This window comes from Choristoneura fumiferana, chromosome 10, assembly GCF_025370935.1.
Source record: "Choristoneura fumiferana chromosome 10, NRCan_CFum_1, whole genome shotgun sequence".
Classification (NCBI taxonomy): Eukaryota; Metazoa; Arthropoda; class Insecta; order Lepidoptera; family Tortricidae; genus Choristoneura; species Choristoneura fumiferana.
This window is the reverse complement of record NC_133481.1, coordinates 16,174,495-16,190,287: the sequence shown is the minus strand read 5'-3', so window position 1 is coordinate 16,190,287 and position 15,793 is coordinate 16,174,495. Positions and strand designations below refer to the sequence as shown.

The following is a 15,793-nucleotide window of genomic DNA, read 5'->3' as shown; positions in this document are numbered from 1 at the left end:
CCTGTGATGTTTGATCATCCTCGCGGAAGTACAGAAGGTGGCCCGAGTCTAAGATGATGGTGCCCTCTTTATGTATTTCACTTAACTCCTGAATATGCCACCCTTATGTTCTCCAGCTCCACTTCCAACTGCGCTAGAAGAGTCCTAAAAGTCCGTCCGTTCTAGGTAGCCAGGGTCAGTTTACTTAGGTAGCCTTGGATCGACCGGGATTCTTAGCATCCTCTGCCCTACCGTTACCATGAACGCTACTATGACAAGGAATAGCGGGGCGACCGGGAACTGGGGGCCATCTCTTTGCCGTGCGCTTAATTCTGGTAGGGGTTTGCCCATAATCCCCACACTGGGCATGCGAGTTGGCGATCGTAGGGCACAGTTTATTGCACCGCCGATGCTGCAGCCCATCCGGGGCCCGGGGACTTAACTGTGCCGATTTTGGCTGCGCTATGCCGCAATCAGCCAGCTGCCAGAGCCCAGTCTGTCAGACGGCAGGGTGCACCACGGGCAGGTAAGGTTGGCTTGGGGTCCATAGATGGAGGTTGGCACCACAAATAAAAAAATGTAAATCTTGAAAAGTTGAAAGTTTGAATACCTCAGACAATTACCATACTAAAGTAAGCTGGGGTTATTTCGGGAATCACTTCACTGGAATAACCCCTAAAGGGGTAATTCGGGAAAAAAAATTAAACTATAGCTAGGCCTTTTAGACTGACACAGTCATTCGCAAAAAACGATTATTTGTCATAACATTAATAGTTCAATCTTGTAACTTATCAGGTTTTAGAGTTAGCGGTGTTGGGGTTATTTCGTATTTAACTTTTTGGCACGAAAATGCACTCGACCCAAAAAAATATATATGCACGTCCAACCGATGTCAGCGCCTCGCATCATCTGGAGAGACGCGAGGAGCGGTAAATGGGGCGTCCATTTAAGTGCTGCCAGTGGTTAAACATCAACACGTTTAGGAGAAATTTTAAATAAATGGAATAACCCCGTTTACGGAATAAAAGCACCTTAGTAAAATATGACCTTACTTGGACCCATAACAATGTAGCAATTTATATGCGGTCCAGTGCGAGCTGGAGTCCTCAATAAAAAGCACCTAATGGGTCCCCTTACCACTCTGTTGAGAATCAATCCATTGCCATTGAGACGATAAAACGGGACCAAGTGGAGCTGGTAAGGTTGCGTGCACAGACATAAAGACAAAGGCAAACCGATTAAATACAGATGATTACGAATATGTTCAATAATATAATTATTATTCATTATAATGCTCGGAATACACCTTCCGGACCGAAAAAAAAAACGAGTTTATCAGGCAGAAGACTAAAATGAATGACGGTAATAACAGAAATAGAACGCAGAAACTGGAGACGGCAGGACATATTGCTAGAATGGACCACAGTCCTTGGGCGAGGAGAGTCCTGGAGTGGGGACACCTGCTAACACCCGCGGTAGGGCGACCACTAAAATCGGCGTCTCTGGCGACCAAAGAGCAGGCTTTTTCTTCGCCCAAAGACTGAGCCTTGCAGTGCAACGAGGCAACGCCGCCAGCATCTTACGTACAATGCCCCGCGCTGCGCTGCCTTTGGAAGAGGAAACCCGTTTTAGTTAATTTTATGTGTTTTTATTTTTATGTAAAAACTCATTGTTTAAATAAATATTAATCCCTAAAACAACTAATGACCAGCCTGAAACATTCGCAATTTAATATTGCAGAGTGGACTTCAGAAGAGTTGCCACATGTAACGAATGTTTCTGAATCTATTTTAGAAATTCTTTCATTAATAGTTTTCTTCACTATATTACAAAGATAAAAAAAAAGAATCTGCATTTCTTCAAAAATCAAGACATCTTCTCATCAGACCTACGCGTTTGTTCCAGACGAATTTTGGCATGGCGCCTGTGCACAACGTCTTTGGTGACTGACCAGACCGATGCGAGAGCGACATGTTCGCCCACAGGCCAGACAAGAGAAATCTGCGGATGTTGGTGCAGAACCGCCTTGGTGTCGTTTCTGTCTCTTGTCAGCAAGTACCTTGAGCCAGGCCTCATCGCAATACTTGCGACCCTCCAATACACGTCCGCGCCAATCTGTGCGTTTCTCCGCCAACAATTCCCAGTCAAGGTGGTCAATTTTGAAGGCGGCCATGTCTCACTTAGCGCAGTTCTTAAATCTGAGCAAAGGTCTCCCGACGTTTCTCTTGGCATTGGCCACTGCGCCGAGCATGACATGACGCGGTAATCGAGAGGGCTCCATTCTATGCACGTGCCCTAGCCTCTGTTTGAGAAGAACGATTAGGCTAGGCGGCTGTGCAATTTCTAGAACCCTCTCGTTGGTGACCCTGTCTTGCCATGAAATACCCAGGATCCTACGCAGACAGCGCATGTAGAAGGAGTTTAACCGACGCTCTTGTTTTGCATACGTTGTCCAGGTTCAGGTGGGAAGACATCTTCTAAGCTGACAAGATTATATTTCATGATATTCTTACAAACTTTACCAACAATTAAATGAAAGTCTAGGCTAGGCTAGTCTAGGCTAAGTCTAGGTAGGCCGTGGTGGCCTAGTGGTTTGACCTATCGCCTCTCAAGCAGAGGGCTGTGGGTTCAAACCCCGGCTCGCACCTCTGAGTTTTTCGAAATTAATGTGCGGAATTAATGTGTTAGGAAACCTGCACAAACCTGCGAAGCAATTCAATGGTGCGTGTGAAGTTCCCAATCCGCACTGGGCCCGCGTGGGAACTATGGCCCAAGCCCTCTTGTTCTGAGAGGAGGCCTGTGCCCAGCAGTGGGACGTATATAGGCTGAGATGGAAATGAAGGTCTAGGTTTAGGGGTAATTTAAGGAGGTGTAGAAATTGATTTGTAAAGGTTTTGAGACAGACGTTTAACTTTGACTAGTGATAAAGTCTTTGGATAAATAACAATTTACTTTTGAGGACAGTCTAACTTGTATCTTGAAATTCAATTGCTACATTAAATACACACCGGCACTAAACACCGATGGCTATAAACACTTAAACAAAATGCTCAAGTGTGCCCTCACCCCACCTTCCAGGGTAATAAGTGGTGTCACAGAAAACTTATTTCTCCCCTACAACAGTGAATATTATAAAAACAGTAGGAATTTTAAGACGAATCCTGTGACAGTAGGTATGTATACATTTATCGAAAAAGAAAAACACTAGCGACTCATCAACATTTTGGTATTAGATATATCATACAGCACGTGCTACAGAGATTATACTAGAACAAGGATCATTGCAGGTGCTTTATCGTTTTATGTGAAATGCATCAATTTAAACTAATTATGATAAATATAAAAGTTTTGTGTTTGTACGTAGAAGGTACATAATCTTCGAAACTGCTGAACGACAGAAAACTGAAATTCATTGAAATAAGGCTACATTATCCTAATAGTACAATAAATCTTAAAGCATATAACAATCAAATAACCTTCCAAGTACACATCACTAAGTAAGTGCGTTACGCACAAAATTGTAAAACACAATTTGTCGCTACTACAAAACTTCTCTGACTTAATTCTAGGCTTAAAGAAAATTACTATGAGTTTTGATGTTAAGAATTGCGAATATCAAAACTTAAAAAACAGTTGGCCCGACAAATCTTCAAGTGAAGTGTTAATCTCTTGTTATCTGTTAATTTCATGCGTTTTATGTGCAATAAAGAGTTATACAATAGGTATAATACAATACCAATGATGTTTTATTTTAAAGTTACGTTCGTTCTCCGTTGGCCTTGTTTTTTTTTGAGATTTTAGCTTATACATTAAATTTCGTACTGTTTTTGCAAGTTTTACTATGCCTTGCCCTAGAGGGGTAGAGGTGGGGCCGGGACGTATTTGGATTCCGTCACGAATTGTACGAATGATTTATCCGAAACGAGAGGAAGAGTACCCGGAGATAAGACGTGACAAATCAGGGCCTGAACCCACGACATATCTCTATTTACGATTCTGTTGAGTTGACGACTTTTTCCTCGTCCTTTTATTAAACTTTACTCTACGGATAATGGAATAAGAAGTTATATTAGGATAGCTGGATGGTAAAGCGGCTTTGTTACGAGGTTTTGAGGTAGAAGTTGTATGGATGGATCTTATTCCTATTTCAATTAGGTTATTCTGGTTATCTACTTCGTGAAGTTTATTGAATATAATCGTGAACTGTAATCGGGTCGGGTCCTTAACTATTGTAAAAAAAAAGTTACCTATATTTAGTAAATAATCTTTTAGCTCTCTTTTTATCTTAACTTATAACTGGACCAAATCAAATGATTGATACTTTATGCATTTTGTGATTACGTTTATATTGATCATAAAAGAACATGGCGATAATTCTTTACGATATTTAGTTCACACTTTGTAAGTAGACGCAGTTTTTAATTATTTGGATAAACAATAATTATGTATTTCTAAAATACAACTTGTCCTTAAATTCTCGGGGCGTATATTTGTCCTTAAAAGGGGCGTCCAGACAAACTAATCTAATAAGGCTTCTGAAATATTATTTTTAAGATACACTATTTTCTGTTTATTTTCTGGCTGTATAAGTACACTGTGGCATATTACACAAGCTCCTGATAAAAATGGTGGGATGACCTGGTTAAAGTCGCGGGTTCACGGTGGATTTAGCCTACTTTCAACCGAAGCAACGGAAGGTCTGCGCAGGAGGCCTATGGCCAACAGTGGACATCTTACGGCGGGTATGATGATGATGAATGATGAAGAAACTTATTAGCTGTTGATGCTGTTACAACGCTCCCTAAAGAATTTTATTGTACGATAAAATTACCAGCCATCTGTAGAATATCATCTACGTCGAGTCCAACTTTCTACTAAATTCTCAAATTATACCTACCAACTGATGCATACCAGCTAATACCAAATTTAGGACTTTATCACAACGATAATATATTTCTATAACTACATCGACGTTTAACCACATTGCAGCGACTTTAAAATATTATAAATCAAGACATCTAAGAAAACTTTCAACAAGCCATTTGACTAAAAGATTTTCGATAAAAAAAGTACGTTCCTAATACTCTTGAATCCCTCAAATTCTAAGTGCAAGTGGAGTATGCAAACATTTAGTTTTATAACTTGAAAAAATATTTGCCTAGTTGAAAACTTCACGGTTCGTCCCCTATGGCCGTAAAAGCCTCTTTGTTGGGCGCCTGATTCTTATAAATAGCAACGAGTTTGTGGATCAAACGGATTATGTTTCGTGTAGGCGCTTATGGGATTTTATTTTGCGTCTAATATTCCGCGGAAGATTTCAATACTTTTGCGGCTTACACATCCTACTCATATTATAAATGCGAAAGATTGTAAATCTGTTTCTTTGTTTCCACTTCACGTCTTAACTGTTGATCGGATTTAGATGAAATTTGATATACTTACCTACAGATAGGTAGTTTGGGTCACGAGAAAGGACACAGAATAGTTTTATCCCGGAAAAATCCATAGTTCCCGGGGTATTCCTAAGGCACATTTTTATCAAAATTAAACTTTTTTTATCCAGTAGTTTCGGCTGCATGTTATCTGTTTGCCAGTCACGTTAATCTTTTGTTGTGAAATTAGGAAATAAATACCGAATACAAACTGGATCTAGAAAACCACTTGTAACCTTAGGTTTCTGCAAATATTTTGCTACTAACAACACCGAGCAGTTTTAGAATAGGGCAACGAACACCCTTAGACTCTGACAGCGGAAATCGCCATTGTTGTTTTGATTAAATTTCGACAGGGTGATGCAGTGAAATTTCTCCTTTTATGCACAAAAGGAAAAATTGGAGTCGGCAATGTTTTGTCCTCCATGCGAGGGTTGGTAAACAGTCGAGTGGTAATGTTTGTGTTTGTTGCACGATCGCGATGCGGTCAAAACCCTTAAATCTGTTGTTATATTAACTACAGAATGTGAAGTGCATTGTTGACGATCGTTATAAAATGAAATAAAAAGCCGGCCAAATGCGAGTCGGACTCGCGCACGAAGGGTTCCGTACCATTATCTATATAACATTGGACATTAGCAAAAAATCACGTTTGTTGTATGGGAGCCCCGTTAAATATTTATTTTCTTTTAATTTAATTATTTGTTTTTAAAGTGAATAGGTATACTACTAAATATTATATGAATAAGCGTCTACCTGTTGCCGTTATTAATATCGAGCAAAAAACGGCAAAAAAATACGTTTGTTGTATTGGAGCCCCCATTAAATATTTATTTTATTCTGTTTTTAGTTTTTAATTTTGTTGTTATAGCGTGAAAATTACAACTGTCTAACTATCACGGTTTATGAGATACAGCCTGGTACGAACAGACAGATGGACAGACGGACGGACAGCGGAGTCTTAGTAATAGGGTTACGGAACATTGCTAGCTTTACATTATCATGATCAGCCATAGGACGTCCACTGTAATGTTGGACATTAACCTTGATCTAGGATTAGGCCTCCCCATAAACCTCCAGTTGCTTCGGTTGAAAGCAGCCTGCATCCACACTGCATCTCGTTGGTGGACGTCCTACGCTACGCTTCCCGATCCACGGTCTACATTTCAGAACTTTTCGGCCCATTGCCACTTCAACTAGCTAATTTGCTTGGCGTTGCTGGTGATTCTCGTTCTTCTACGTATTTTCGTCATTTCGTATCATAAACAGATTATGCGTTGACCCTGAAACCCCGGAAACCCCGAGCATAGCTGGCTCCGTCCATAGCTCGCTAAGCAGCTCAGAGTCTATTTATAAGGCCTATAGTGAAGCACCCCGTCTCATATCTATATGTCATCACTGGCATAACACACATTGGTTAAAGCTGCAGTTATTTGTCCCTGCAATGGATCACAAGTAACGTGTACACAACATACCTTACTTTATTATTCAAATAATGGTTAATAGGAAATTGTTTGCATTTCCCTAATATTTTTAACTTATTTATTTAGTTTTGAATACAAGAGCTTTGTTGAAATCAAATAAAAGGAATGTCAAAATATAATAATGAGCAACAATGACTCGAACAAATCATTAAACTGCACAATTTCGATCTGTAACGGTCCAGCGCCCGAATGAGTATGCAACTGAACCTTGTCCCTGAGTTGCGGAACGCTTTCTTCATCTCAATGTAGACTATAAATAGAGAAAATTACAGTCATCAATCACAAAACAAACTCAACCAACAATGAAGTTGGTTGCAGCTGTAGCACTGGTGTGTCTGGCGGCGGCCTGGGGTCGGGAGATCGACCAGACCCAGGACCTCGTCCCCGCAGAGAGCAAGGGCCACCACCATGAGTCCGGAGGCGGCAAAGAACACCATGCCCATCATCACCACGAGCACGGAGAAAAGGGACACAAAGGGCATAAAGGACATCATCATCACCACAAAGGCGACCACGGTGACCACGGCAAACATCATCATCACGAACACCACCACGAACACGGCGGCGGCCACAAGAAACACCACGATGAGCACGACCATCACGGCCATCATCACGAACATGGACATCACCACAAGGGAGGCAAACACGGCCACCACAAACATCACGACAAAGGCGAAAAAACCGACGGTTACCACAAGAAATATCACAAAGATCACTTCCACAAGGACCATCACTTCTACGATGACCATCATGATGAAGGCAAGCATCACAAGCACGGACATCACCACGGACACCACGAAAAGAAGGGTGGCCATCACAAGAAAGGCGGTCATCATGAGCACGGCCATCACGAACACCATCATGGCAAGCATGGTCATCATGACAAGCATCATTATGATGAAGACCACAAGGGTCACAAGGGGCACCATGGACACGAGGAGCACCATCACCATCACCATGACCATGGCAAGAAGGGCGGTCATCACGATGGCAAGGAGTGGGGTTTCCATCATGGAAAGCACTGATCTCAAACCAAAGCAAAGCTGTGATATTTTATTTATATAATACGTATTTGTTACGGGTTTTAGATGTAGCCTCGTTGTTATAGTTTTTATGCTCGTTGTTATCTACTTTTTTATGAGTTTGTTTTTGTTTCTTTTGTACCGGTTCTTGTTTGTTTTGTAACTTTTTGTAAATAATTAAAAGAATTTCAATATATAGTAATTTATTTTATGCCATTTAACTTCAATTTATTAACTTATTTATAGCCTTTCATCATCATTATCTTCAAGCTACATAACTTCATACTGCTGGGTAGTTTACGATCAATTAATTGTAATAGCTTCTCTTTATGCTTTTGGGGTTTAATAAGATCAAACCAGTGGCTCTTGAAGTAGATCTCTCAAGCTTTATAAAATGACTGGAATATTTATATTTTTTACGTTTGCATCCCGCATGGCTCTCCCATTATAAAAAAGCAAAAACTGATTCGACAGAACTCCAATGCAGTTACAGTCTATAGAGTACTGTAAGTACAGTAACTGTAAGCAAAATAGACAGCCGGACAGACATACGAAAGTTTTTTTAGCGCCATCTTAAACGATAGCGTTTTGCGCTGACTAGGTAAAAAAAATGTATTAGAAATAAAGCTCTTCCTCTATTTAATTTAACCATAAAACGTCGAACTAAATCTCAAATTGGCTTAGCTATTGCAGCTCTACGATAAAACTGGTAGTCAATAGAGCACGTAAAACTCTACTAAAGAGTGCACATGGGACCACAAAATATGCATACAGCTCACAGTTTTATAACTAAACCAATTTGTATTCGAAATCCCCGAGCTACGCGTAGAGATGCCTTTGAAATTTGGTTTCGGCTTTCTATGTATTATCTTTTTAAAACGTTTCCGGACATTTACCTAAAGAACTGTCTATGTCATCATCTCAGCCTATATACGTCCCACTGCTGGGCACAGGCCTCCTCTCAGATCAAGAGGGCTTGGGCCATAGTTCCCACGCGGGCCCAGTGCAGATTGGGAACTTCGCACGCACCATTGAATCGCTACGCAGGTTTGTGCAGGTTTCCTCACGATGTTTTCCTTCACCGCAAAGCTCGTGGTAAATTTCAAATGTAATTCCGCACATGAATTTCGAAAAACTCATTGAGAGGCGATAGGTCAAACCACTAGGCCACCACGGCTTAACTGTCTATGTAAATCATGTAAATAGATAATAGTTATATAGAGGGCATTGTAAAGGAATGAAAATCGCTTCGTTGTTTAATCAATAAAAAAAATGCATTTTCTCAGGCGTTCTTCATGTTTTCCGACATTTGAAGTCAAATATAAAATCATGGGTTCTTACTCCTAATCCCCCGTTAATTATTTTTATCGATAATTATTATTAACTGTAGATACTACTTCAATGACACATTTAAAGTCCATTACAGAACGATATAGAAATATGGTGGCCCCGTCCACTACTCGAAAGGTTGCGCATTTGACGAGATCTAAATGGCCGGTACCACGAAACTCAGTGCGCGCAGTGACAAGCGATACCCATCCTATAGTTTGCAATAATTAAGCTACAGTCTCACTTCCGAGATGTTATCAAATCATAACACTTATCAACACTTACGAATATCCTTTTAATAATTATTACATTTTGTTTTTGCAGATACCACAAATCGCAGAAACTGGTCTCAGTCCAACTCTAGCGCCGGAGCCTTGTTCCAGTTTGAACATAAATAAGTAATTGTGTTGCTCACCGCAACCATTTGAAGCGTTAATGTTGGTGACTACATGTGTTGGACCCTAGCACGTAATGTACCTAATTCTTTATTGAACGATCCTAAGATCTTCAGAAGATATTAATTACCAAAATGTATCCTATTAAAATTCTAGTGTTTACCCGCGGCAGTTAGTCTTTAGATAAGGTCGCCTCACTGAAAATCAGCGCCACATTATGCTGAGTAGGAACCTATTTACCATCAAGTCACATGTCTCATATATGTCTTGTCTTTTTAGGGTTCCGTGCACAAAAGGGTAAAAACGGGACCCTATTACTAAGACTCCATCGTCCGTCTGTCTGTCTGTCACCAGGCTGTATCTCGTGAACCGTGAAAGCTAGACAGTTGACATTTTCACAGATAATGTATTCCTGTTACCGCTATAACAACCAATTAAAACAGAATAAAATAAATATTTAAGGGGCTACCATACAACAAACGTGATGTCTTTGCTCGATATTATTAACGGAAACAGGTAGACGCATGAAATATTCACAAAATATTTGGTAGTTTACATTCGTTTTAAAAAGGGTAGTATTTAAACGCACATCAAAAAAAGACCGTTTTTTATCAAAAAAAAATCTGAATTCACATCAAAATTACTGATTGCACAGCAAAATAGGTACTCCACTCAAAATATTACGTAATAAACATAATTTATTGAATTAGGCGTTACTTTGCAGAGGTCCATATCAATGAACTAAAAGAATTTCCTTGCTCACTCGCGACCTTCGGGAAGGTTGCGGGTGAGCAAGAAAATTCTTTTAGTTCATTTTACGTACTTAATAAACCGCAACTTATATTTGTGGCGTACCGCTATTTATCTTAAAGTAAAGCATTTTTATTATTGCAAAGCTAATAATGACTATATAACGCACATCATACCTTGTAACTCTTTTTTATTTAAATCTAGCTTCTATTTTTGCACATCAAATATATAATTATCTATCAATTTATTTTCAGCATGTGTATACTTTTTACTAGTAGGGGCCAAATTATTTCCTAAATAAATAAGGTTCTGGCGCTTCGCCTGCCGCTGCCGCGGCGCGCTCGCTTTGCTCGCTCGGCTCGCGCGTTGTGGTCGCAATTGTACTTTACGCTCCTTCTCGCTCCGCTCGTCGTCGTACCTAATTTTCCAGTGCCAAATTGACAGTAAAAGTTATTTTGCTATGATAATGAGTATCATCTACGCACGCTCTAGTTATTTGCTGTGCAGTCAGTATTTTTGATGTGATTGTAGTATTTTTGTATAGTTTGTGTTGATGTATATTTTCGAATTATCTGCAGTACTAGTTTTGCTAAACGTATAGTTTATCTGTATTGAAATAATTTAATTGATGTACAAAGGTATATAAATAATAAGAATAAATTGATAGGCAATTATTTATTTGATGTGCAATTAATAATATTCCATTATTAAAATTTATTAAGTACAACATATGTGTACCTATCAATTTATTTTCAGTATTCATATACTTTTTACATCAAGTATATGTATTACATAACCAGCACTAGTAGGGGCCAAATTATTTCCTAAATATATTAGGTTCTGGCGCTACGCCGGCCCCTACCGCGGCGCGCTCGCTTCGCTCGCTCGGCTCGCGCGTTGTCGTACATTGCTACAATTGTACCTATCGCTCCTCCTCGCTCCGCTCGTCGTCGTACCTAATTTTCCGGTGCCAAATTGACAAAGTTATTTTGCTATGAGAATGAGTATCATCTACGCACGCTCCAATTAATTTGCTATGCAGTCAGTATTTTTTGCTGTACAGTCAGTATTTTTAATGTGATTGTAGTATTTTTAACCCCCGACGCAAAAAGAGGGAAGTTATAAGTTTGACCGCTATGTGTCTGTGTGTCTGTCTGTGGCACCGTAGCTCTTAAACGGGTGGACCGATTTGAATGCGGTTTTCTAGCAATAGTTCTTAGACATGTTTTATCAAAACCGGTTCAGCCGTTTCATGATCATCAGCTCTTTTGTTCGCTGCGGTAGGAATCTTAGACGCATAATGGGTATTTACTTTACTTTCAAACATATTTGGGACCTAAAATTTGAAACACCCATGTATGCTATATAACTATGCAAGATTATGGATTTTTCGGCCTGATGCTGCAGCCAGGATATTCAAAACACGAGTAGGTACACTATTGATAAAAGCATAGCAGATATATCGTGTTTGAATTCGTTTCGATCAGTATTTGATTCTACATACAATGCAATGGTGGCAACACGATGAGCTGATGCTGCAGCCAGGATATCCAACACACTAGTACACTTAAAAAAAATATACCAGTTTAAAAAACATGAAATAAAAAAAAACTTTAATTTTAAATTTTAAAAACCATCAACACAAAAAACGCCAGCAAAAATATAAAAAACGCCCGAAAAAAACGCCGCCAAAAAAAACAACAAAAGTAAAAAATAATTATTCAATACCTAGCTGTTGCCCACTTCATCTGGGAAGAATTCGTTTATCTCTATCCCGCGGGGACTATGCTGATTTCCCGCAAAATTAGCCTAAGTTAATGTAGTATAAGTACCTAGTAATATTTTTTATATCTAAGCGTCGTTGGTGTGGGGGGACCGCTAAGGTTAATACTTTAAAAAATACAACCTATTATGTACTTTAGTTTCCTGTTAACCAACCCCCATTTTTAATAGCGATATTAGTACTTTAATAATTTTCAACCCTTGGTGGTCGATAACTAACTAATTATCACTCGATCAGTTATCACATAGGACGTAAACTATTTTCATACCCTCAGTGATAAGGGTGGTCCACCGCAAAAATATTTTTTTATTTTTTGGAGATTTTTTTTACGTTTTTATGATTTGCCATTAAAATACATATAAGTACAACCCTAAATTTTCACCCTTCTACCACCAACCCCATTTTTTCTCGTCCGAAGCGGCTAGACTGATTTTTATGTTTTTTTTTTGTGTATACTCGGTAGGTCTGAGAATAGGACGTAAGTACTTAAACTATTTTTCATACCTCTACGTGGACGGAGTCGCGGGTAAGAGCTAGTTTAATGTAAAAATTACCTTTGGTTTATACTTCCATAAACAAACAATAAATATATTTTTTTGTTTTTAAAGAATATCAATAACTTTCTTACCCGTCTAGGAACGAAAGAAATTTTTAAATAAGGAACAGAACAATGTAGAATCAACAGCGATACGTTACCTTGTTAATAAGTTCAATAACCTGCGTAAAATTTAACTTTGCTAGTTTTTTGTGTCCAAAGTTCATTAGTGGATTAGGAAGTAACAGACAAACTTGACGTCAATGTTAGGGATGGGCCATTATCGATGATTAGATCGATACTTAAATTTATTCGATTAAAATCGCAACTTAACAAAAAACCTAAAGTAAATCGAACTTTGAGTATCCACTTCTTTTGTGTCGGTACACTCTTGACAGAGTTGTTGTAGTCATCTGTTGAGAATTACTAGTGATTCTTGAAAAAATACATCCTTTTTTAAGTCGGTTGAAAAGATCGATAGTTCAATTATTCGACTATAGATCGCCATCACTAGCAACAAAGCACAAACACCAATAACGAAATATAAGTAAAGTAGTTAACGGTAATGCAGTTCCGGCCACTTGCCTTTAGAACAGTTCAGTTAATAGCAGTGGTGTCACTCTATATTATAATACTACCTCCTAGTCCTACTATTATTATATTGGGATGAAAAGTAGACAGCTAAACGCCAATCGTCGGTGATACTGTAATACCGCGTAACTAGCATTTTCCATAAGATATAATTTTCACTGTACAAACAGTACTAACATTGTACTATTCTGACAGTGAAAATTATACCTTATGGAAAATATAGGTGTCACAGACGCCATGCAATGCCTGCCTGTATATAGCATCGTAGTTCTTAGCGGATGGACCGATTTAGAATTACGAGAAAGTATTTTTCTTTTGGTGGTTCTTAGCTATTTCATAAAATCAGTTTCAACTTTGAAATGACAGTGTCGGGGGGTTTCTAAGTTGGTCTGATTTTAACAGATCTACTGCTGACCAGTGATGGTACATTGTTGTGCTGTGTTTAACTGTTCTGTAACCTTTCGCCCCGGGGAAGTTGGGATAGCTACACTTATGAAGCTTACCGATTTGTACGCAATCTTCATTGCCGGTCCGCGAAACCTCATTTAGAGTTCAGCGACTTCGCTTTTACGTGTTCAAGAAAAAGTGATATTTTATGTCAAAAATTTCCACAAAAACAAAAGCACATGATAAAGAAGAAGAAAATATTAAAGAAAATATTTATTTGTGAAAACTTACTTATTTACGGACGACCGGATGGCCAAGTGGTTAGAGAGCCTGACTACGAAGCTTAAGGCCCCGGGTTCGATCCTCGGCCGGTGCAGAGATTTGTATGAATAATACGATTGTTTATTCACGGGTCTTGGATGTTTAATATGTATTTAAGTATGTATTTGTCTATATAAGTATGTTTATCCGTTACCTAGTATCCATAGTACAGGCTTTGCTTAGTTTGGGACTAGGTCCACCGTTGTTTTATTATCCGGGCACAGTGACCCGAAGTGGGTCTTGGCCTCCAACACTCTGGTGGTAATCTGCTACGGCATGTTTTACGATCTTGGGCCAGCTCTTGCCACCCTTTGCCACCAAGATCCAAAAGATATCGAAAAAAGATTTGTGGCAACGTGGAACAAAAAATAATTAGAAACAAGAATAAAAAAAGGGGAATACCAGGAAATAGTCCCAAATTAGTAAACTGCTGGTCTAGTAAATGGCGCTGATCTTCCTTTGGCACCATCAGGTCATTATAGTCAATAAAATATAAACAAAACACTGCTGCAATCTATGTTGCTGCTGCTGCTGCATGAATGTCATGTAAGAACAGCATTAGATTCAACTTGCTTTGTCTTCGAAAATTTAATGCTGGTCAAACTGGCGCACCTTAAAACTCACGGGTTCCATACTTTGTAATTAGACTGACGGGGCTCTTGTGACTAAAGAATAGAATAGTGAAAAGACTTCAAATATATGGTTTTGGGGCCCCCTGAACTACAACCCGGGGATCAAAATAAGTTTTTCTGAGGTTTTTCTAGCCAGTATCAGGGCTATCTTTGGTTGCTAATATTTTCACATTGATGGCGTAAGTCATATAATAAAAGTACTCTGTGGCGTAAGTTTGTTCAGCATTGAATGCCAAGGTTAACAGCTAGAAAGCAATGACAACTAAGAACCGAATATTGCCGCGGGCAATTTTATTGTTACAATACGAGTACAAGAACTGCGTAACGGTTTACTACGTAAAGTTAAGTCCAGCAACTTAGTTGAGTATGTTTCGACAGTCCAATCAAATGAGAATTCGGTACCGTTAACTCTAGGGCCGGATTTATTGGTTTAAGTGTCAGGTTAGTCACGCTATTAAGATTATTAACCTCGTTAGTCTTCGTGTACTTCAAAAAGTACAAATCAATTGTAAAAATAACTTTTTTTTATTATGAATAAACTACGTGGAGCACAAATTATTCAATGTAATAAGGACTTGTAATATATATTAATATCTTATAAATAATTACAAAAAATCACAAAACTTTTAGAATTTTGTAGTAAAAAAAATTATTTAGTCTGTCAGTTAAATTATTAAAAAAGTATTGGACATGTATTGTGGCTCCGAAGCGGTAACGTTTCGTGTGCTCTGCCTACCCCATTTGGGAATACAGGCGTGATTTTTATGTATGTATGTATGTATTTTTTCTTTTGTCAATCAAACAGATTTTTTTTTTTAGAAAAATATGGCGCTGTCCATCGGACGACAATTTTGCCAGAGTCTAGTAGGGATTGCCATTGTACGGTAAAAAAAAATCTAAAAAACGAAATATGAGACGTAATGGTGGATCGATCCGCGTCAAAGTTCGAGAGTGGGGTGCCCGCGACGTCACTGTCAACTGGCAACAAAAATTTCGCGTGATGTCACGCCGTGTAAAAATTCGGTTCAAAAAATTCATTTAAAGAAAAAAGTTATTATGTGCTTGCTACAACTGACAAAAAAAATAACGACGCAAGCAATTGTACCGTATTCGTAGATGTATCCTCATTACTACATATGAACCAATTACAATA

General features: G+C 38.8%; 1 protein-coding gene across 1 annotated transcript; it reads left to right on the top strand.

Annotated features, from left to right (window-relative positions):
* Positions 1–7,192: 7,192 nt before the first annotated feature.
* Positions 7,193–8,113, top strand: LOC141431643 (uncharacterized). Its single transcript, XM_074092821.1, has one exon. It carries the CDS (start codon positions 7,198–7,200, stop codon positions 7,918–7,920), a length of 723 nt encoding a protein of 240 aa, XP_073948922.1. The 5' UTR covers positions 7,193–7,197; the 3' UTR covers positions 7,921–8,113.
* The last annotated feature ends 7,680 nt before the right edge of the window (positions 8,114–15,793 follow it).